General features: G+C 36.1%; 1 protein-coding gene across 3 annotated transcripts in view; it reads right to left on the reverse strand.

Moving 5' to 3' along the window:
• Positions 1 to 3972: 3972 nt before the first annotated feature.
• The window catches only part of LOC126812819 (uncharacterized), a 28919-nt gene continuing 10635 nt past the window's right edge, over positions 3973 to 22256 (reverse strand). Inside the window, exons 2-7 of one of the 3 annotated variants that reach the window (XM_050539118.2) lie at positions 13504 to 13555; positions 10458 to 10659; positions 8299 to 8413; positions 7764 to 7955; positions 6658 to 6825; positions 3973 to 5780 (exon numbers count right to left, since the gene is read on the reverse strand). In XM_050539118.2, coding sequence (XP_050395075.1) covers positions 5176 to 5780; positions 6658 to 6825; positions 7764 to 7955; positions 8299 to 8413; positions 10458 to 10607 — 1230 coding nt within the window. In that variant the 5' untranslated portion in view covers positions 10608 to 10659; positions 13504 to 13555 and the 3' untranslated portion in view covers positions 3973 to 5175. Of the gene's footprint in view, positions 5781 to 6657; positions 6826 to 7763; positions 7956 to 8298; positions 9864 to 10457; positions 10660 to 13503; positions 13556 to 22256 lie in introns of those variants that run through there. The other 2 variants (XM_050539108.1, XM_050539136.2) reach the window with 2 other exon arrangements.

Consider the following 22256-nt stretch of genomic DNA (forward strand, 5'->3'; position numbering starts at 1 on the left):
ATAATTTTGCAGGTATCAGACCACGGTTATTAAGATCTTTATTTAGGAGCAGATCATCTTTCAGTTTATTGACTGACATGACTATCGTATAGATTTATTGACTGACATTACTATTATAAACTTGATACATCTATTGTTCACCTGCTCATTTAAAGAAGAACCACCAGAAGAGACATTAAAGTCTCCATGTATCATGGCAGGATAATAAAACTGTTGAAGTGTAGGGTGTAGAATTATTGAAAAATTCAAAAAATGTGATATTTGTTCCAACTATAATCCAGCAAAGGTCAGTGCTATATTTACGATGGGGTTATTCGCCAAGCAGACATCAAAGATGTTGATATTGCCACCAAAACATATACTTCTAAATTTGTTAACTTCCATTCCCTCGGTGGACTTGCCAACTTACACCATTATCTCATGCTATGATCAGTAATTTTCTTTAGCTTACTGAGACTATACTGGTAACGATAACAGAAATGAAGTGAAATGGGGTTTAACGTCCTACTTTTCTGCTCCTAAACTGGACTAATGAAGACGAACATACGCCATACAGTGTGCTATATGGGAAATTTTGCCCAGGCAGTGGCGCTACGGCCTACTCTTATATTGAATTCCAACTGCCAAGGGATCTTTTACGTTCACGCCTATGTGTACGTACACGGGACCTCGGTTTTTCGCCCCATCCGAACGACTAGACAGCCAGTTCCTATCCCTTCCTATATAGCTGCAATATGAAAATATCGATCATCCCCACCTCTGGTCTACGGTTATTTTGGAATCATTAGCGACTATTTTTCACCGTGATTCTTCTTTATTTGCCACGGGAATCATTTCTTGCCACGGCTGACACACTTTTATAATAATTCAACAACGGATTGGACGAAAAACCAAGGACCTGTTTACACATTGGTCCGTCTTCATTAGCCCAGTCGGAGCAGAACAGTAGGACGGCAAACCGCATTTCATTTAATTAATGTTGCTGATTAATTTCTTCACCAAGCCTTCTCATTGTAAATAGCATCCGAGATAACAGGGAAGACGATATCGCGAAATATTCCAGGAAATACTCCGACTCAAAAACTGCTTGCTATTTCTTCCAATTTTTAATTTATTTGGTGAAAACTTTGTGACATACCTGAAATTGTCATCCTGTTCCTTTCTTTTTAGAGTCGTAACGCCTAGTTCAGTAGAATTATTCTTTTGTAAATGTCACATATTTCGACATTGTCCAAATCTCGGAACATACACATTACGACTCGGTCTGCCGAAAATTGAAGACATGCATATCGCGGAAAGGGTAGACAGGGATCTACCAATCGGGTGCTTTCGATTAGAAATATTGAGTGGGCTAATTTACCTGTTGGTTTTGCTTTACGGCAAAAATACTTATTAGGGTTTCAAACCGTGAAGCTTTTGTAAAATAACAATTGTTTTTGTTCGGATTAATATTATTATAGGTTTTGTTTCCACTTTTCTTATTGAACTACTCTATTTTTGAGATCAAAGTTACTGATCACCTGTAAATAGGTATCACATCAACAGGTGCTTCCTCATTTACCCAACTTTAAAGGCACTATCATTATAATAGTAAGTACAGTATTAAAGATACAGTATATAAGTATTGATGAGTCCAGGGGAAGAACGATCCAGTCACATTTTTGGTCTTTTCGCATAAAAGGCAAAACAGACTTTTGGACGAGAATGCTTGACGCGAACAGAACAACGAGTGGGTTTAATTACAACTTCAAAATGATGTTTAAAATGAATCATAATTACCAGTACAACAACTAACTTCCACTTTTCAGTCAAATTAAGATCAAATAAAGGGTACGATGGACGTATTTGTCTGGGAGGCCATTTCAGAAGGGCCTTGGTTCGATGTGACTCCGATCGTTTTTACCTGAAATTAATTGTTTCACAGAAAGCTCATGCAATTTGCTACAAGAAGGTGCTCTTAATATATAAAAAAATTCTCTCCCTTTGGCGATAATGTTTAGCGTGTAAACTGATCGAATAATAATTATCCGATTGACACAGAATTAACTGCTATGATACAGAACAACATTATTGATACTAAAATCCATATATAATTGTGAATGTCTGCCATTTCCGAGAAATAGGCAATCTTGTGGGAGTCACTTTTCAAAAGAATAAAATAGTGGTCGATGTTTCAGTAGTAAGGGAAGTGACGTCAGTTAAGGGTACTGGGCACCGGTGAAACCCGTTATGACTGTATCGCAGTGATGGTTTTTATTATTTTCTGAGCTGTTTCTAAACATTTCTTGCACAATAAATACATAGCAATATATATATATATATTGGTGAAAGGTATTCTAATATTTCTCACGGTTTATTGACTCATAAATATTCATGGTAATGCACTGCCCACATAACACTTGGCATGGTAACCTTTGGGGTACACTATGAATTCTGTACAATATATTATCCTACATTTTTGCTTGGCTGACAAGGGAACTAATTTTCTCGGCCAACACAGGGATCGAACTACATATGTAATAAGTTTGACAATTAAATATTCCCCTCGGTCGGGCAAACTGTGATCTGAGAACCCGCTTCATTACGGACTGGATATGCAAGATCAAGATATGACATATAAATACTCCGTCGCCAGCTTATCACGTTCTAGTATATTGTCTACAAGTTAAGAAGTAAGTTTTAATTTATCATCGCCTCTGAGTTGGACTCATCAGTCATCCCGAATTGTATAGTTATATTGCCTCGTGCCACTTTATATCGATTTAAGATAACGTTGTATTCTTCTGGGCTGAAAACAACCACTTTAACATCAAAGCACGCTGAAACAAATCAAAGCGAAACCAACATCCACGGTCCTCTTGGGCTTTTCCGGAGAGGTAAATGAAATGAAATGAAATGAAATGGGGTTTAACGTCCTACTGTTCTGCTCCTAACCTGGGCTAATGAAGACGGGCATACGCCATACAGTGTGCTATGAGGGAAATTTTGCCCGGACAGCGGCACTACGGCCTACTCTTATATCGAATTCCAACTGCCAAGGGATCTTTTACGTGCACGCCAATGTGTACACGGGACCTCGGTTTTTCGCCCCATCCAAACGACTAGACAGCTTTCCTTGTCAGCCCCTCCGTCCTGCATCACTGACAAGGGAGAACCACGCCGGAAAATCTGGATGAACTTTCTCGGCCAATGCAGTGCGCGAAATAAGTAAAGGGATGCCCACGCATGTTTTAGGCATTTTATTATTAGTATTATTACTACAGCATATTTATAGTGCGGCCTTTGACATCACGTGTTTAGGGGCACTTTACAAAGTGACAATATAATCTTAAAACCAAAATTATGGACATGTTAAAAAAAGTTGTAGATACAGAGTCAGTTAAAAGTTTGTTTAAATAAATGTGTTTTAAGTTGTTTTTTAAAAGAATTTAGAGATGTACGTACAACATCTTAAACTAAAGGAGAGAGGGAGAGAGAGAGATAGAGAGAGAGAGAGAGAGAGAGAGAGAGAGAAATGGGGCTTAACGCCCACTCGACACAAACCAGGTCATTTCAGGACTAACATATGATTCAATTTTATTTCCATAATTCGCTTGCGCGTAGGGGTCGTTAGCAGTGGGAGGAAACCGGAGGGCCCGGAGAAAACCCACGAGGTTGGACAGGCAACCCTACTCCTTGTCACGTACAACCGGGGACTCGAAACCACGCCAGTTGACTCAATGACAGACTTTATGATACAGCGAGAACGTGCTAACCATTCAGCCATCCAACCCCCCAAAAACTAAAAGGTAGTTTATTCCATAAAACAGGGGCTTGAAAACTAAAGGAGCACTGGCCAGAAGAAACTAGGCTTTAAATGTAGTTTATCTGATGTAAGTAATGTTCGATCAGGTGTATAAAGTTCTAAAAGATCTGAGAGGTAAACAGGAGCTAAATTTTTAAACATTTAAAAGTATGCAATAAGATCTTAGAATCAATTCGATATTTTTATTCAAAAGAAATTCGAGAATAAATTTGCGAGTTCAGCATTATGACCCAATAATGAATTTACAACTTAATACAGATCTTTGTGTCTGTTCTCACCAATTTCTAATTTATCAGAGTAAAATTTAATTAAGCGTCTTCAATTAATTTATTCACATTGTTTTTTAAAGATTTATAAATCTGTTTATGGCCATGTTCAGCCTTGTTAGGTTCCCTTTTTGCTTCTAAAATAGCGTCATTAAACCACTGCGTGTTGGGATGAATAGTAAATGTTTTCGTATTATGGGGCAAAAGTGAGTCCAAAATTTCAGCAAGTTTAGAGTGATGCCGGGTTGCTTTCTCTTGTATGTCTTAAATACGTTGAACCTCATTGGAATCTTGAGTTGATGATTTGTGTTTTATTTTATTAATGTCAAGTGATTTAAACCCTCTTATATATTTTACAGTCTTTCTTTTCGGTTGTTATTTCTGGATATTAAGATTAAAACTATCCGAAAAATGATCCGATATTAATTTGTCCAAGGCACACAGATTATCCCATTGAAGATCACATAAATTAGTTATTTCAAAAATGACAAGACCGAGAATATGTCAACCGTTACGAGGTGAAGAGGAAACATGTTGTATGAAAGATATTTTATTCAACATTTCACAAAAATCAACCGCGGTAGAGTCACTGGAATCATCAACATGAAAATTAAAATCCCCCACATAAAAATGCAGCACTTTGTCATAAACAACTTATCCAGACATAATCCAATTTCTTCCATAAATTTTTGACACAATTTGCTACTGGCCGGCTGTTAAATTACTAGTATAATAATCCTAGTTTCCTTGAAAGAAAACTGCCAAAATTTTGAAAGAATAAAAACGTTCATGGCGGATTTTCTTAGACTTAAAAGATGACTTAAATATAAGTGCTACACCTCCGCCACGTGAACCTCTAGAATATCCATCGGGTACTAAAGCTACGATTTTTAATGAATCCGAACATTCATTATTCAGCCACGTTTCAGTTATCCCACAAACATCAATCATATAATATGCGTGTGTACTTTCCACAAATACCTCTGGGATTCTATTAACTGTTGCTGCATGGTGTGGGTCTCCTGCACTTGCTATTATAGGGTCATGTAACTAGTTCCTTGTTGAAACACGTATCAGTATCTTACTGAGACACGTATCAGTATCTTATTGAGGCACATGCCCTGTTCTGGCAAATTTCATCAGTTTAGCAGCCTCATAATTCTTCATGTTGAAATCGCTCTTAAGACTCTCTTCGTCTAGTTCCAATAACAAATCCCCGTCCATTTGAACTTCTTTAAAACATTTAGCATATTTACCCAGTTTTAATGTTTCTAGATTTTCCGCTAGATCCTGGATGCTGAAGCCTTTAACGTAATCCGATCTTTGTAAAAACGGGATTTGGGACGATTTGACGGCATCTTGACCTCTTTTGTCTACCTGGCCACCATTGTTATTGGGTTGGGTAGGGTAAGACACACCCGGTCGATATGTTCGCGCAGGAAGGGGAGGAGGGGATGTTGCGACATCCTCTTGTTGTGGGGTAAGTTTTGAATACACCTGTCTGTCACCTGTCGCGTTAAGCTGCGCGTATGTTGACTGTATCTGCTTCTGTTCAATACGATCACGAAGCTCTTTGACGCATGACATTGTTGTGGGATCTGTTCGTTTCTCGTTAGTAGCACGGTATTTGATGAAATGATTCGGTTCGATGTAGTCGTAGACATTTTCTGTTGATTTCGAGATAATGTCAGGTGAATAAACAGCAATATCTGAAAAATAAACATATTAATAATGTAATGATAAAATCTGAAATGCGGAAATGAAATGAAATGAAATTTGGTTTAACGTTCGACTTGTCATTGAAAATCAATTCCAAGGCTTCTGTTTACGTGCAAGTCAACGGGTAGGCTACATGGGACTCCAGGAATGCGACTAACAAGATGAATGAACGCTGGAAAATTCTGAGGAACGTTCACAACCGACACCAGGGGCCTGTTGCACGAAATTTTAACTAAGATAAAATCTAAAGTTTAGTAATTTGATTGGATAATATTAGACTGATTGTAGTGCTTAGCCAATCAAAATTGAAGTATCTACTAAAATTTGGATTTTATCTTTAGTTAAAATTTCGTGAAACAGGACACCAGGATCGCACTCTGGACTTTCGTGTTATTGATCCAGTGCCTTGCTGGGCTACTCACACACCCGACTGGACCTCGAAACTCTAGACCTCCATACTAGTGATCCAGTGCCCTGCTGTTCTCCACCAACTGACCTACTCACACACCCAACTGAGCGTCGAAATTCTGAACTTGCATGTTAGTGATGCACTGTCAAAACAGAACTAAAACCGGATTTAACATCCCACTGTTCTGCACCGACTGGGCTAATGAAGACGGGCATTTGCCCCGTCAGCGGCAACACGAACTACTCTTGAATTCAAACTGGCAAGAGTTCTTTTTATTTGCACGTCAATGTGTACACGAGACTTTGGTTCTTTGTACCATCCGTACGACTATACGTTGTCCCTTATCAGGTCACCCACCCCGTGTAGGAACCGCGCTGTAAAGTCAGATGAATTTTTTTGCTCATGACAAGGATGGCACATGGGGAAACTCGGAAATGAAGAAAAGAAATTCCATTTACCTGGATTTCCACCAGTCAAATCGTACATAATACCGTTCGCTACCTTGTTCATGTTCCGTTGAATAGCTGTGAATACAGACCGCGGTTGACCTTTTATACCAGATACCACAGACACGTTAACAGTCCGTAAGTAGATCGGGACAAATAGTAGCCTTTCATCTAAATGACCTATAATACAATCAAACACGGATAAGGTAGATCGTGCTTATCCATCTATAATATAATCTAACAATGTATAGGCGGGTCGTGTTTCATCTAATTCACCTATAATATAATCTAACACTGTATAGGTACCTGCTTCATCTAATCCACCTATGATATAATCTAAAACGGTCTAGGTAGGTACTGCTTCAACTAGTCCACCAATAATATATTCTAACACTGTCTTAGAGCTCGTGCTTCGTCTAATCTACATTAATATAATCTAACACTGTATAGATATATCGTACTATAATATTAGCTAACACTGTATAGGTAGGTACTGCTTCATCTAGTCCACCTATAATATAATCTAACACTGTATAGGTAGGTACCGCTTTATTATATCCACCTATAATATAATCTAACACTGTATAGGTACTGCTTCATCTAATAACCCTATAATAAAATCTAGCACTGTCTAGGTAGGTCGTGCTTCATATAATGCATGCGAGAGATTTCTGTAAAATTTGAAAACATTAACTGACTTGCATTGATACTATTAGCTAATAGATATACTGACCTTCATTGATGCTATTAGCTAATAGATATACTGACCTTCATTGATACTATTAGCTAGTAGATATACTGACCTTCATTGATATTATTAGCTAATAGATATACTGACCTTCATTGATACTGTTAGCTAGTAGATATACTGACCTTCATTGATACTATTAGCTAATAGATATACTGACCTTCATTGATACTATTAGCTAATAGATATACTGACCTTCATTGATACTGTTGGCTAATAGATATACTGACCTTCATTGATACTGTTAGCTAATAGATATACTGACCTTCATTGATACTGTTAGCTAATAGATATACTGACCTTTATTGATACTGTTAGCTAATAGATATACTGACCTTCATTGATACTGTTAGCTAATAGATATACTGACCTTCATTGATACTGTTAGCTAGTAGATATGTTTCATCGTAGATGTCTGTAAGATTCAATTTACCGAACACGTCTATCCCTTGTATTGCCTTGCCAATCTGTAACGAGTATCCATCAGGTGGTGTACAAAGTTCTATGCTAATCGGCAAGTTGTTCGTCTCGACTATTTTACGTAGACTCTCTCCTCGACCAGCTGAAACATACAGATCATGCGCCTTTCAATCTGATTAAAATACAGTTCTATATTTCGTTTCGTTTTTTTTTTATACTTTTGATGGCCGACAAGTAAAACTAAATTTTGAACTATAAAATACTTTAAGATACTTTTATAGGGAATTCGCATGGAGTGGGGTTCCTATGAGCCTTATCGGTTATAACACTTCTAACAAGCTGTCTTTCTACCTGAATAACGAACTGTCCCTATTGGTGAATAACGAACTGTTCCTATTGGTGAATAACGAACTGTTTCCTATTGGTCAATAACGAACAACAAACTTGATTGTATGATTTTAAATAATAATATTCATTGATTTTACCTTTCTTTTTCATTTTTGCAGTAACTGGATAATCTACAGGAATACTAAGATGGCGCCCGTGTGTATCCTTAGCAACCACTCGGCGTTGTTTAGAATAGGAATGAATCCTCATCGTCTTAGAAAAGAAATAATCGTGTTGAAAGTTGAAAGATCTTAAGTATATTTATCTATTTTTGAAATTATATCGAGATTTGTCGTCTCTTTAACAAAACCGTACATTAATACATCTTCAAATGATCAGTCTTAGAAAAGAAATAATCGTGATCAAAGTTGAACGATCTTAAGCATATTTATCTATTTTTGAACTATTATAGCGAGATTTGTCGTCTCTTTAAAGTTACAATTTCATATTTTCTAAGAAAGTCAAAACATAATTATTTCTATGTCTTTTGCTCAATAGGTTGTCAACTCACTATTATACGATCATAGGTGTCATTCTCACACTTAAAACTCATTTACACCGGAAATAATAACACAATTACCTCCCAATTACCTCCCATGTTTTCTATTCTCCACCATGGAGTAGTTATCTTCAAACGTTGGAATTTGAAGATGAAAATGATATTTTTGCCAATTTCTCAACTGGCAATAGTGAATTATAGGATTAATAGAATTATTCTTTAACAAGGTAGGACGATTTATAGATACCATCTATTTTAAGGCTTTATTTCAATAAATTTTAAAAATATAACTTAAAAATATGAAATTGCAATTTTAACAAAATCCTACATAATGCATCTTTAAATTATCAGAGTGCAAAGTTGACAGATCTTAAAGGGACAATAACACTCTTGCTGGCTTGACAGCTCCAAAAAATAAAAAAATAGTCTTATTCTAAGTACTAGATGTGTTAGTGTCCTACCTGTTGTGTAAATTATCCATTAAATCCTATTTTACTTGTCCAGAGGGTTCAAAAATATTTTTAAATCCAAATCACACTCGAAAAGCTTTACGTCAGGCTTTTCAAATCATTTAGTTGAATTTTTTCAATTTTTTTAAATTAGGTGTGTTAAGATGAAATTTGTATCATCAATTAATTGGAATATTGTAAAATAGTGCGATTTGTTGACCAGAATAAAGATTGGGACATATTATTCAGTTACAACAAGAGTGGTATTGAGCCTTTAAGCACATATCGTCGGTGAAGTGTCAAAAGGGTGTAACTCGGGAAATTAGTCAAATACACCTTTTGCATTTTTAAAATCTCCCGATTAATATGCACATTTCTTTCTAAGCTGTGTATAATCAGAACTGTTCTGGTTATCATGTGTCCAAATTTTGTATCTTGATTTTGAAATTCAAGAGGTTCTATTTCTTAATCTTTAGAAATTCTTAGATACACCCGTTTGACACTTCACACCCTATGATGACCAGACAAGACATAACCATGTTCAGAGTTGAGAGATCTTAAAGTAGCTAAGTCTCTAACTCAATATCATCCAAAATCTTTAACTTTCAAAACACGAATTATTAGTCAATTTAAATCAAGGTTGATGCTGTGATCTTATCGGAAAAAGATGGGCCTCTGATATCCAATATTTAAGACAAAATAAACATTTTACCATTGGTACACGATGCGTTTCAGCCCCTGTTGTAACAAGAGACTCGAGGAACGAGGCTAGACACATTGCACCAAATCAAACGGCGTCGCCATATTCTTATCTGGAGACCATGCGCAATAAATACTATGTAGACTGGAAAATAACCAGACGCTAGAAATTTGCATTCGATTGAGACTGCTGGCTTATTTCGCCGAACATAACTGATTTATGTTAAGAGTAAAAACGGAAACCATTGAATGTAAATCAGTTTATATACATCCATATTACAGTATTATATGCGTTGCGACCCAATTGTGTCAATTTCTAGGTCCCAAATGTTAGCGATTTAGCTCCGTTAAGCATATTTAGCAAAATCACAGACCGGGCAGCTTTCTAAGAGAGTACAATAATTGTAAAGTGATACGCGGCACTAGCCGTAAGTAATATTTCCACACCGTTTTCAACATAATTGTTCTTCTATTTATCTCAACTCTTTATCTAAATCTTAAATAATGGATCTTTAAATTATCAATCATAATCAATCTGAGTGCAGATGGAGTAAAATATAAGTGACTATTTTCTCCTTGCTGTTGAATTACATATGTGAATAATACTCACGTGACCAGTAGAATACGTATCTATATCAACATCACCATAGTAACCCTGTGTCACCTGTATTATAACAGGCAAACGCTGGCCAAATTGCTCATAAACATTTCGTATTGACAACGAGGCGCTGTTTAATTCAAATTCTATTTCAGTCGCCATCTCGGTTATTCCGTGTTTGGATAAATGACCCCTTTGTCACTGCTGTTGAATCCTGGGAATTAAAATGCAATGTAGGAATGAAAGAATAAATTGAAAATCAACGGCCAAATAAATCCAATTTCATGAACCAGACTTATTTCAGATTTTAATTTCCTACTCCGGGGAAGCTGTAATAATAAAGGTATCATCATAAAATATGATTGGACGATTTACCCAATACTACCCAATAATACCCAATACCGCCCCAATACCGCCCCAATATCATCACATGCTACCCATTACTACAACATTATGATGCAAAATAGACATATCATTTGTTTTGTTTTTTTCAAAAATAGAGAGTTAAATCGCGGGAAATGTACATTAAATGCGATTATCGATGTCTGTTTGCCCAATTGATCTCCCAATATCACACAAAACAAGCAAATGATAACCCAATACTACCAAAAAGAAACCCAATATCGTCAAAATCTCGATGAACTTTCTCGGCCAATGCAGGGATCGAACACGCGACTTTCAGGCTAGTGAGCCAACGTCTTACCCACTAAGCCACCGTGGCTCCCTTTATTTGGAATCAATCCCCCGTGTCCATATAGTTCATATCAAAAACGAATTCAAAATTACTGTGCGTTTTGTTTCTATTCTATATTGGGGGGTTGGATTGCTGAATGGTTAGCACGTGCGCGCTGTATCATAAGGTCTGTCATTGAGTCGACTGGCGTGGTTTCGAATCCCCGGTTGTACGTGACAAGGAGTAGGGTCGCCTGCTCAACCTCGTGGGTTTTCTCCGTGTCCTCCGGTTTCCTCCCACTGCTAAAGACCCCTACACGCAAGCGAATCATTGAAATAAAATTAAACCATATGTTATTCCCGAAATGACCTAGTTTGTGTCGAGTGGACGTTAACCACCCTCTCTCTCTCTCTCTCTCTTTCCCCCTCTCTCTCTTTTTTCTCTCCCCCTCTCTCTCTTCCTCTCCCTCTCTCTCTCTCCCCCCTCTCTCTCTGTATTATATCCTTCGGATGAGACTAAAAACCGAGGTCCCGTGTATACATTGGAATGCACGTAAAAGATCCCTTGGCAGTTGGAATTCGATATAAGAGTAGGCGATAGCGCCGCTGCCCGGGCAAAATTTCCCTCATAGCACACTGTATGGCGTATGCCCGTCTTCATTAGCCCAGTATAGGAGCAGAACAGTAGGACGTTAAACCCCATTTCATTTCATTTCATTTTCTCTGTATTATACGCTGCTGTATGTTAATTATCTGTGCGTTTTGTGTCTATTCTATATGTTTGTATTATATACGTTCCTGTATGTGTACTAGGCATATATCTGTTTTATTTGTATCGTTTGTTAATTATCTGTTTTATTTGTATCTGTATGTGTACTAGGCATATATCTGTTTTATCGTTTGTTTTGTTGTTAATTATCTGCTTGGCATGTGTATTGATGGTAAGTGATCTATATGTGTACTAGGCATCTAACTGTTTTATCGTTTGTTTTGTTGTTAATTATCTGCTTGGCATGTGTATAGTTGGTAAGTGATCTATACAGCTGGAGAGCCGCGGTGGCTCAGTGAGCAAAACGCGTGCTCGATAACAGCAATCTCTATTTTGGCCGAGATGCTCGTAGTTTCGTATTGACGTGCACGTAGAAGAACAGTTAACAGTTGGAATTTGAAATAATGGTCAATGGTGCATGACAGCTGTCTAGTCGTCGGATGGGACGAAAAATCGAGGGTTAGTGTGCAGGTAAGAGAACCATTGACAGTTGGAATTTGAAATGAGAGTAGGTTGTGGAGTGGCTGTCCGGGTAACGTTTCTCCTCATAGCACATTGTATGCTATAATGCCCGTCTTCATTTCCCTCATAGCACATTGTATGCTATAATGCCTGTCCTCATTTCTGTCATAGCACATTGTATGCTATAATGCCTGTCCTCATTTCCCTCATAGCACATTGTATGCTATAATGCCCGTCTTCATTTCCCTCATAGCACATTGTATGCTATAATGACGATCTTCATGAGAAAAGTAGGACGTTCAACTCAATTTGATTTCATTTCATTTGTTACACAGCTCGGGACCTCAAAACCCACTTTCAAAAGAAGGACGGAGGCCACAGTGGCTCAGTGAGTAAGACATTAGCTTGCTAACCCGGAGGTCCTGTGCTCGAGCCCTAGCCGAAAAAGTTCATCATCAACTTCGTTTTTTTAAACAGAAAGACTGTTTTTTTCTCACAAGAATATAATACAACAATAGAATAACATCAATATTGCTTGGAGTAGGGTCACCTGTCCAACCTCGTGGGTTTTCTCCGGGTCCTCCGACTGCTAAAGATCCCTAAGCACAAGCGAATTATTGAAATAAATTGTGTCGAGTGGACGTTAAACCCCATTTCTCTCTCTCTCTCCAATATTGCTTGTGTATTGGAAATGAAATGAAATGTTCTGCTCCGAACTGTTCTAATGAAGACGGGCATACACCATACAGTGTGCTATGAGGGAAATTTTGCCCGGACAGCGGCACTATGGTCATGGAGTCCTCCATCTCAGACGATGCCGACGTTAGTGTCTTCTGCGACGAAGAACCCGTAGTGGTGTATACGCAGGTAGAAGCTGGTTCCTCCCGTGGCAAGTCCAAGTTGTTTGACAACCAAGGGTTTAGTTATACAATTAAGGTAGGGTGATTTATTTTACCTAGTTAACTACCTTGTATAGAAATGTATTTCAGCTACAAAATGTAAAGATAATTAACTCTAGTTAACCTAGTTAACTCTATAATAATAAATGAATTTAATAAATTTTAGACAGAGAAGAAAACTACGATTTGGAGGTGTTCCAAAAGAAGCGGACCAACACGATGTCCGGCAACAGTAATCCAAGATGGTGATACATACCAACCAGGCTTAAAGAACCATCTTCACCCAGCAGAACCCGGTATACACACGGCTACCAAGATAAAAGTTAGAGTAGGTTTAAAAATTATATATCAATTAAATTAAAAATTTATATATGTGTGTAAATAAATAAAATATAAATAAACCAATAATATATTTGTAGTTTAATATGTTTTATCTTATCATTACAGGCAAAGCATGAAGCCAAAGGAAATGTTTTTACCAAGTCATGTTCCTCAATAGCGGAGAGAGTTTTATCCAGTGTCGGTTCTGCAGAAGAACCCATTCATAGCAGACCACCCATGGCAGCACTTGTAAGGTCGCTACAAAGAACCCGACAGACTCTGCGACCAAAAGATCCCACTGACGTGTCGTCAAGCGTAAGTATTCATGCAATTAAATACCCATGTATATAAGAATTTATTAACATGTAATTAAATGTACAATTTTATTTATTTATTAACATGTAATTAAATGTACTTTTTTATTTATTTTTTGTTTTAGCTTGACGAAGATTTCATCGATCATAGTGCACCGGGATTTTATCAAAAAAGAGTAAAAGTTGGGGAAAGGCGCCATCACATTTTTTGTACTCTTAGACAGATGCAACTACTCGCACGCGCAAAAACTTGGTATATGGATGCAACTTTTCGGGTGGTGAACAAGCCATGGTCTCAGCTGTTTACCATCCACGCCTTCATTAAGACTGGAGAGACCACCCGACAGTTACCATTGGTGTTTTGTGTAATGTCGGGTAAAAGCCAAGACGACTATTATAAGGTAAATAGCACTTACTGATTGAATTACTATTAATAGTAAAAAAAGGACTATTATTTGGGACCTTGAAATTGTCACAAATGGGTCGCACTAACAGCGACATTTGTTTCAGGCATATTTGTTTCATCGGTGACACGTCTGGTGTCATGTGAATGCAACGACAACAGCCTGGTTAATTGATTTGTTGATTGGAGTTCAGATGTCTACATTAAAATCGACCACGGCCAGGCAAGACCGACTTGAAATTTCTAGAAATTTTTCTGGGGGAGACAGGCCCAACAAATCCCCCGACGGTGCGTTTCACGACTTTGGCGCAAGACGGTGACCTTGAAGAGACGTCGAAAACCATTTAATAGACATAGTAAAAGTCATATCTTACGAGATTATCGCTGGTCTTGTCAGAAAATGCTATTTTATATATGAACCAGTTTGTGTTTGAAAAGTTTAAAAAGAAATTATTTATTCTCCCACCATTAAAGCACACTAATTACGAAATGTCGCTCTCAGAAACTTCATGGTTTCTTTTGCAATTTGTTTGGGGTAAGACGTTATATAAATAATATCAATCTGTTTACCACACAAATTTAACAGATACAAATGCATGTTATTCCACAGGTAGACAGACAGGGCCTCCTTTGAAGGGACTCAGTAAAGGGAACGCGGTTGGTTTAGAGTTTGTCTGACCCCTTTGAATATTTGCGTCTCATCTCCAATGAAAACATTCATGTTGCTCTCATGCTGTTCTCAACCAGAATCAAACATATATCGTACCCGAGATTTGTTAGCATGTTCCACACAACCCAACATTTATCGGCACCGGGATTAAGGGTGTATATCTTTGTTTCTAACGCTTATTGGGAATACGCCACGGAAACTACAAAAACATTCTAAAGAGTGAAAACTGACATATTTCAAGCTTTACTGTATTTAAAGAAATAATTTAAATCAGCCGGCTGAAACCCCGTCTCCGCTATTTGTTCAGTCATTCTTTAGGTATAGTGCCAGTTTCCACCGACAATGATATTGCAAACAAGTGTCCAATCTATAAAAGCATACATTCCTACAAAATGTTTCTTTAGTCAAGATGGCGACTGGAGAAAGTCGTTTTCATCAGCGCTCCGCCTAAAGTTTCAAAACCCCAGAAATACTGCAACGTAATCAAATAAATGAATATAAAGTGAATGTAATGTATTAACCAGTGTGTATTCTTACGAAAAGGATGTATATTTAGTGACCTTTTGTTGGATTTTGTAACACTTTAAGAATGGATATCGATGAATTGGATCAAGAAACTACTCAGGTGAACACCATCTCAGGTGATGTGGAAAGTCCTTTGTTTGACGTTGTTAAAATAAACTCTATAGTCGACAAGGCAGTGAAAGCGGCTGTAAATGAACTTAAAATTGGTCTTACTGCAATCATCAACGAACGACTATCGAAAATAGAAGAAAGAGTAACAGAAGTTGAAATGACCCTTGTAAATGTAGGCAGCGATGTTGATAGCTTCCATGAACGATTCGAGAAGATTGAATCCAGTATAAAAATTAACGACGAAGAGGTAATGTTACTTAAAAATAAAATTAACAATCTTGAACAATATACTCGTAAATCGCATCTAAGAGTTTTTGGCGTCAAGGAGACCGCTGGAGAGAGTTGCATAGAGCTAGTCAACAAAATAATTAAAGAACGATTAAAGATTGATCAGCCGATATCCATAGATGCCGCTCATAGAGTCGGACCCAAATCGAAAACAAACCAGGCTGTTGTAGGACAAGTGCATCCAACACAAATACATCATAGAGGCATCATTGTGCGTTTTATGAGACGCGATGAAAGACAACTAGTGCTGTCTAACAGGAAAAAACTAAAACAATCTGGCATATCTATATCAGAAGACATGACACAAGTCAATGTGAAACTTCTAGCAGCTGTACAAAAACACCCCCTTGTGAAATCAGCGTGGTTTTCAAATGGTAAGGTTCGAGCAGAGGGTCATAATGGCAAAACTTGCCGTGTTGAATTATACCCTGATATGGATGATCAACTTATAAAGTATTTATCTGACTGAAGAAATCTGAATGTGTAATCTAATAAATATATGCGAAAATCCGATTGTGTTTCTCAAAAGATAATATGTATACAGATATCTTCTTCCACAGTCGATAAACTTAACATCAAACACAGTTCAACTGCAGAACACACTTCGATGTCAATAATTGGCCACCATACTTTTTGTCGTCTACTCGCTTGTTTGAAGTACATGTAAAATCCATGGTAGTTATGATAGATGTGCGAATACTGTTATAAAAATGTATGTCGCTGTGTCCTCAAGCACTAAACAATACAGATGATGTGTTCCACCCCTTTATCTCATTTCCTTGTTATCTTATAATGGTGTTTATAGATTAGATCCTGGATATAAAGTATTTATTACATAATCGTATTTATATAACATAGCTCAACCTATATATTCTTATAAAATATTGTTACAAATGTATAAGCACAAATTATTTATAACTGGAAGTATGCTGACATACATTTGTCTTTAAGATAACTATCCCCATTTCTTTCCTTGTTCACAACAAGTGGATTTAATGAGTAAAATTGTATAGTAGCAGACATATTTCTTTTTTTTTTTTTTTTTTTTTTTTCTGAAAGAGCTCTAAAATATATATGATAAATCTAATCTGTAAAATTTCAAAGAGCATATTTCAAACACATTTTATCATACATATACGAACATATACTTCTAGCTAAATTTGTTCACATTTAAATAATTCTGTGCATATACATAAGTATATTGTATATTCATAAACCTTCTACCTCCTTTATATGTGCCTTTGTATACCTTACATCATTCCACCTAAACTGATGAGAGAGCACACTTGAGTTTGGGACAAACCTGTTTTCTAATGTACATCATGAAAACCTTGTAAAATTGTTTGATAAGATAAGTATAATCTTAAATCCAGGTTAAAAATGTTAATCAATCAATCAAAGCATCGTATACTGGCCATTGTAGTATAATTTAAAATGTACAGCCACTGAAGCTCGCAAATTGGCCCTTCCAACTTTGAATGTATGTAGTACCAGCTTGTCTCCCTAAATTGCTATCAACTTTCGATTTTCGGCTCCACTTCGTTTAAAGATATATGAATTTAGACGCAACGTCATGTGTAGCACCCGATAGCTTTTAAAAAGGAAAGATAACGCTGTATCCATCAAAATTTGATTTGTAAACAATTCCAATGAAAGTCCAAAAAAGTCCCTTGCTCTTTCGATACACGTGCTCACTCCGTGACCTCTATCACCGTCAAAATTACCGTTATAACGTTGTCTTAACTTAAAACCAACAGCAAAATCCCACACCCGAAAAAGTAGCACAAAAAGTATAATTGCTGTGACATGATATAGGTAACACTATCTTGTAAATAAACCCAGATATCCGAATATTATAACTATTATCACCATCAACATTATTCTATTATATGCATTTATAAATAATATACAATATATAATGTCTTGATATATTAAGCAGTATTATAATCCGATTAACTATCTTTACCCTGATCTCCCCACACCCTGACCGCCCCCCCCCCCCCCCCACACACACCCTGACCCCCCCCCCCATCCTGACCACACCTTGAGATATATTAGTTACATATCCCATGAACGTGACCATTACTCGCTTTGTCACTTACAAAAGCTTTACTATCTGTTGACACTAACTTAGTCCATCCTATCAATATCAATTTTCACCCTTATATTGATCAATAGTTGCTTTCTGTTTAAAGTACTCCATATGTCTGTTGTGACCCCCCTACACTCTTGTAAATATTTGTTAACATTTTTTGTCTTGTACCTTTATTTTGTATATTTTTCTTCTAAATGTAAAACACATTGTATACTTTTGATCACATTTTTCCTGGAGGTAATACATCCCTTGGTAAAGTTTTATTTCATCTTAACTTATTGTCATCGTATTATTGATTATTTCTTATATTATTATCGGTGTCGATGCCAGGCCTACATCACACATTGTAAATTTATATTATCTGCAGGAAATACAACTATGTCGATAACCAGTTATTTTAATCCAAACACTATCACTTAATATTTAAATATATAACGCTAAACGATATAGTTTGTACTTCTTACAGATACTTAATAACTTTTAGTCTTACGAAGACCTGCTTATCTTTTAATATTAAACTTTTAACATTGTGCGGGGATATCCACCCAAATCCGGGACCTGATAAATTTTCGATTCTGCATTTAAATGTGCGAAGCATTAAACACAAAATTGACGAAATAACGGTAGAATTAAAAGATTTCGATATACTAACTTTTTCTGAGACATGGCTAAATAATAACACACCTTTAGATATTTTGAGCATACACGGTTATCATCGACCCGTATTATTGAATCGCGAAGACGGTAGGGGTGGCGGGGTTGCAATTTATATTAAATCAAACCTATATTTTAAACCACGTTATGAACTTATCATTAAAAAACTCGAGGCGATTTGGGTAGAGGTGCATTTCAGAAACAAAAAGTTTTTAATAGGTTCATTTTATCGTCAACCTTCAGCTTCCATTGATTATTGGGACCTCGTAGAAGAAAGTTTTAATGCAACTCGTGATTTTGTTGACTATAATATTATTATTTTAGGAGATTTTAACGTTGATTTTCTTGCTATTAAAAATAGCAGACTACATAATTTGATAAACACTTTTAACTTCTCTCAAGTTGTAAAACACCCAACACGTGTTCAGCCGAACTCTAAATCATTGATCGACCTTGCTATCGTGAGTTGTCCTGATTACGTGAGTAGTGTTGATGTGAGGGATTCTGGCTTAAGTGACCATAGCCCGATGGTTTTACATTTCAATTTTAACAAGCTAAAACCCCATTGTTTTAATAGGACCATTTGGAATTACAAGAATATGAACGTTATAGGGCTAAACGAATTTATAAATAACTTTGACTGGGATAGTACTTTTAACTCTATTGCTTGTCCACATGAATTAACTTTAAATGTTTCAAAAATTTTATTAAGTGGTATTAAATCATTTGTTCCAAATAAGGTTATAGTATGTCGACCCAAGGATCCCTTATGGATAAATGCGCATCTTAGAAAACTGATAAGGCAAAGAAATAGAATTCATAAAAAGGCTAAACTTTCAAACGATTCGAACCATTGGTACTTATTTAGACAAAAACGAAATTTAGTAACAAACGAAATCCGAAAATCCAAAAAAGCCTACTTAGATAAAATTGATAGATTAATAGACGAAAATAACTTTAATGAATCAAAATGGTGGTCTTTGATAAAAAACGTTTCTTTAAATAATGGAAATTCTGAATACAAACTACCGCCACTTAAATCGAAAGATACTGTCTATTTCGAAAATGTTGATAAGGCAAATCTCATGAACGATTACTTTGTATCCCAGTCAGTAACAGACTCTAAATCGTCCAATGATCTCCCTTTTGTTACAACGTACAACACGATTATAAACGACCTCTCTGTAAATCCATATGACGTTAAACTTACACTACTCTCTCTAAAAATGAAAACATCCTGTGGTCCTGACAACATCAATAATATTATTCTGAAAACCGTAGCCAATTCTTTTAGTGATCCCCTATCCAAACTTTTTAACATTTTAATAGAAAATTGTATTTTCCCAAACTGCTGGAAAGAAGCTAATATAGTTCCGATATATAAGAAAGGCGATATTCATGATTGTTCTAATTATAGGCCTATATCTCTTCTCAGCTCGATTGGAAAAGTATTTGAAAAAATTGTATACAAACATATTTTTAATTTTACTCTACGCCACAATCTTATAACCCCTTTACAGTCGGGCTTTCAACCAAATAATTCTTCCGTTTACCAATTGATTGAAATGTATGATTATATATGTAGAGCCATCGACAATGGACATGAAGTCAAATCCATCTTTTTTGATATAAGTAAAGCATTTGATCGTGTTTGGCACGAGGGCCTTTTGCATAAACTAAATTCGGTAGGTATCAGAAATAATACTCTTAAATTAATCGAAAATTATTTATCTAATCAAAACAAAAGGTGCTAATTGGTGGCCAGAGTTCTTCTCTTCAAAATATTACCTCTGGGGTACCCCAGGGTTCCATTTTAGGTCCGTTACTATTCCTTATTTACATAAATGATATTGTAAATGACATTGAATCTAATATACGCTTGTTCGCTGACGACACTTCTCTTTTTTTAATAATAAATAACCCTAAAGATGCACAAGCCATTCTAAATAGAGATATTGAAAAGATATTTCAATGGTCAATTAAATGGAAGGTGGATTTTAACCCATCAAAAACTGTAAGTTTAACCTTTTCAAGAAAATTATCACCCTCAATCTTTAAATTATCGCTAAACAACTCAGATATAAACGATGAAATAAGCCATAAACATTTAGGCCTTCTTTTCAGTAAGTCGTGTAACTGGGATATGCATATAGATTACCTTACGTCGAAAATAAGCAAACTGATAAATTATCTGCGAAGTTTTAAATACCGTCTAAAACGAAAAACATTAGAAACTATATATAAGTCATTCATTCTTCCAATTTTCGATTATGCAGATTGTGTATGGAATAACTGTTCTAAAGACAAATCAACCCAACTTGAAAAACTCCAACTCGACGCCTTGCGTACTATAACCGGTCTTCCACGTGGTACCTCTCATAATATACTTTATACGGAAACCGGAATATGCCAGCTTCAACTAAGACGCTATCAACATAAAATGATACTTTTCTACAAAATTTTAAATGGACTAGTTCCTAAATATCTAACCGATATAATCCCACCTCTTGTATCCGCCGACCAACCCTACCGTCTTCGTAACTCAAACCAAATTAAGCAAATAAACTGTAGAACATTACTATACCAGAATTCTTTTTTTCCTTCCTCTGTTAAACAGTGGAATGATCTAAGTCATCAAATAAAAAATTCCAAAACTATTTCTGAATTCAAAACTAAATTAAAATCAGGCATGCGCTTAATCGAAACAAATGCTCACTACTATATAGGCGAAAGACATCTACAGATAATACATTGTAAACTACGAAACTCAAAGAGCGACTTAAACCTTCATAAGTGTTTGATGCACATATCGGAAAATCCCTCATGTTTTTGTGGTCAAGGTGTCGAAGACTGTGAACATTATTTCTTACACTGTCCACTATACAATTCTCAGCGAAAAATCACAATAAATAAATTAGGTTTTGATCATAGGAATATTCAAACAATACTTTTTGGAAACACCACTATTTCTTTTGATGAAAATTCTTTAATCGTTGAAATCGTACATAATTTTATCAAACTAACTAAACGCTTTAAAACTGCCTAGATCATTACTGAAATTCCCCACCCCCTCCAGTTAGCAGATGAACTCATAAAATTCATAAAACTTGATGAACTAATTTTGGGCCTCGGCATCGTCATCGTCTTATTGAATATCTATCGTTATAATCTACTTGTATATGTACTGTTTATTTCCTTTCTAAGGGATCTTTACCTTCTTTACCTTCTTTTCCTTCACCTTCTGCACTCTGTAAAATATGTTAATCAAATACATCCAGTCGTCCACTTCTGAATGATCACTATTTATGGAAGCGATTTTACATAAGCAGCAATGCTTGTTATTGTATCCATATATTGTATGTTAAATATATCTGTGATTCACTAAGAAATAAAATATTGTTTAAACCAAACAATAAATTCATAACTATGCGAGTTTGTGGTGAGTAAATTCGTGGTGACAAGTCTGAAAAGGCTAATGTGACATAGAACAAGGTCACATTGATGTTGACAAATACGTAAGACGATATGAACATCAACTAAAAAGATATGTAATGTGATTCAGCTGTAAGGTGATATATGCATATATATGCATATATTCAAGTTAAACCAACTGTATCTATTTATTTAA

The sequence above is a fragment of the Patella vulgata genome, chromosome 1, assembly GCF_932274485.2.
Source record: "Patella vulgata chromosome 1, xgPatVulg1.2, whole genome shotgun sequence".
Taxonomy (NCBI): Eukaryota; Metazoa; Mollusca; class Gastropoda; family Patellidae; genus Patella; species Patella vulgata.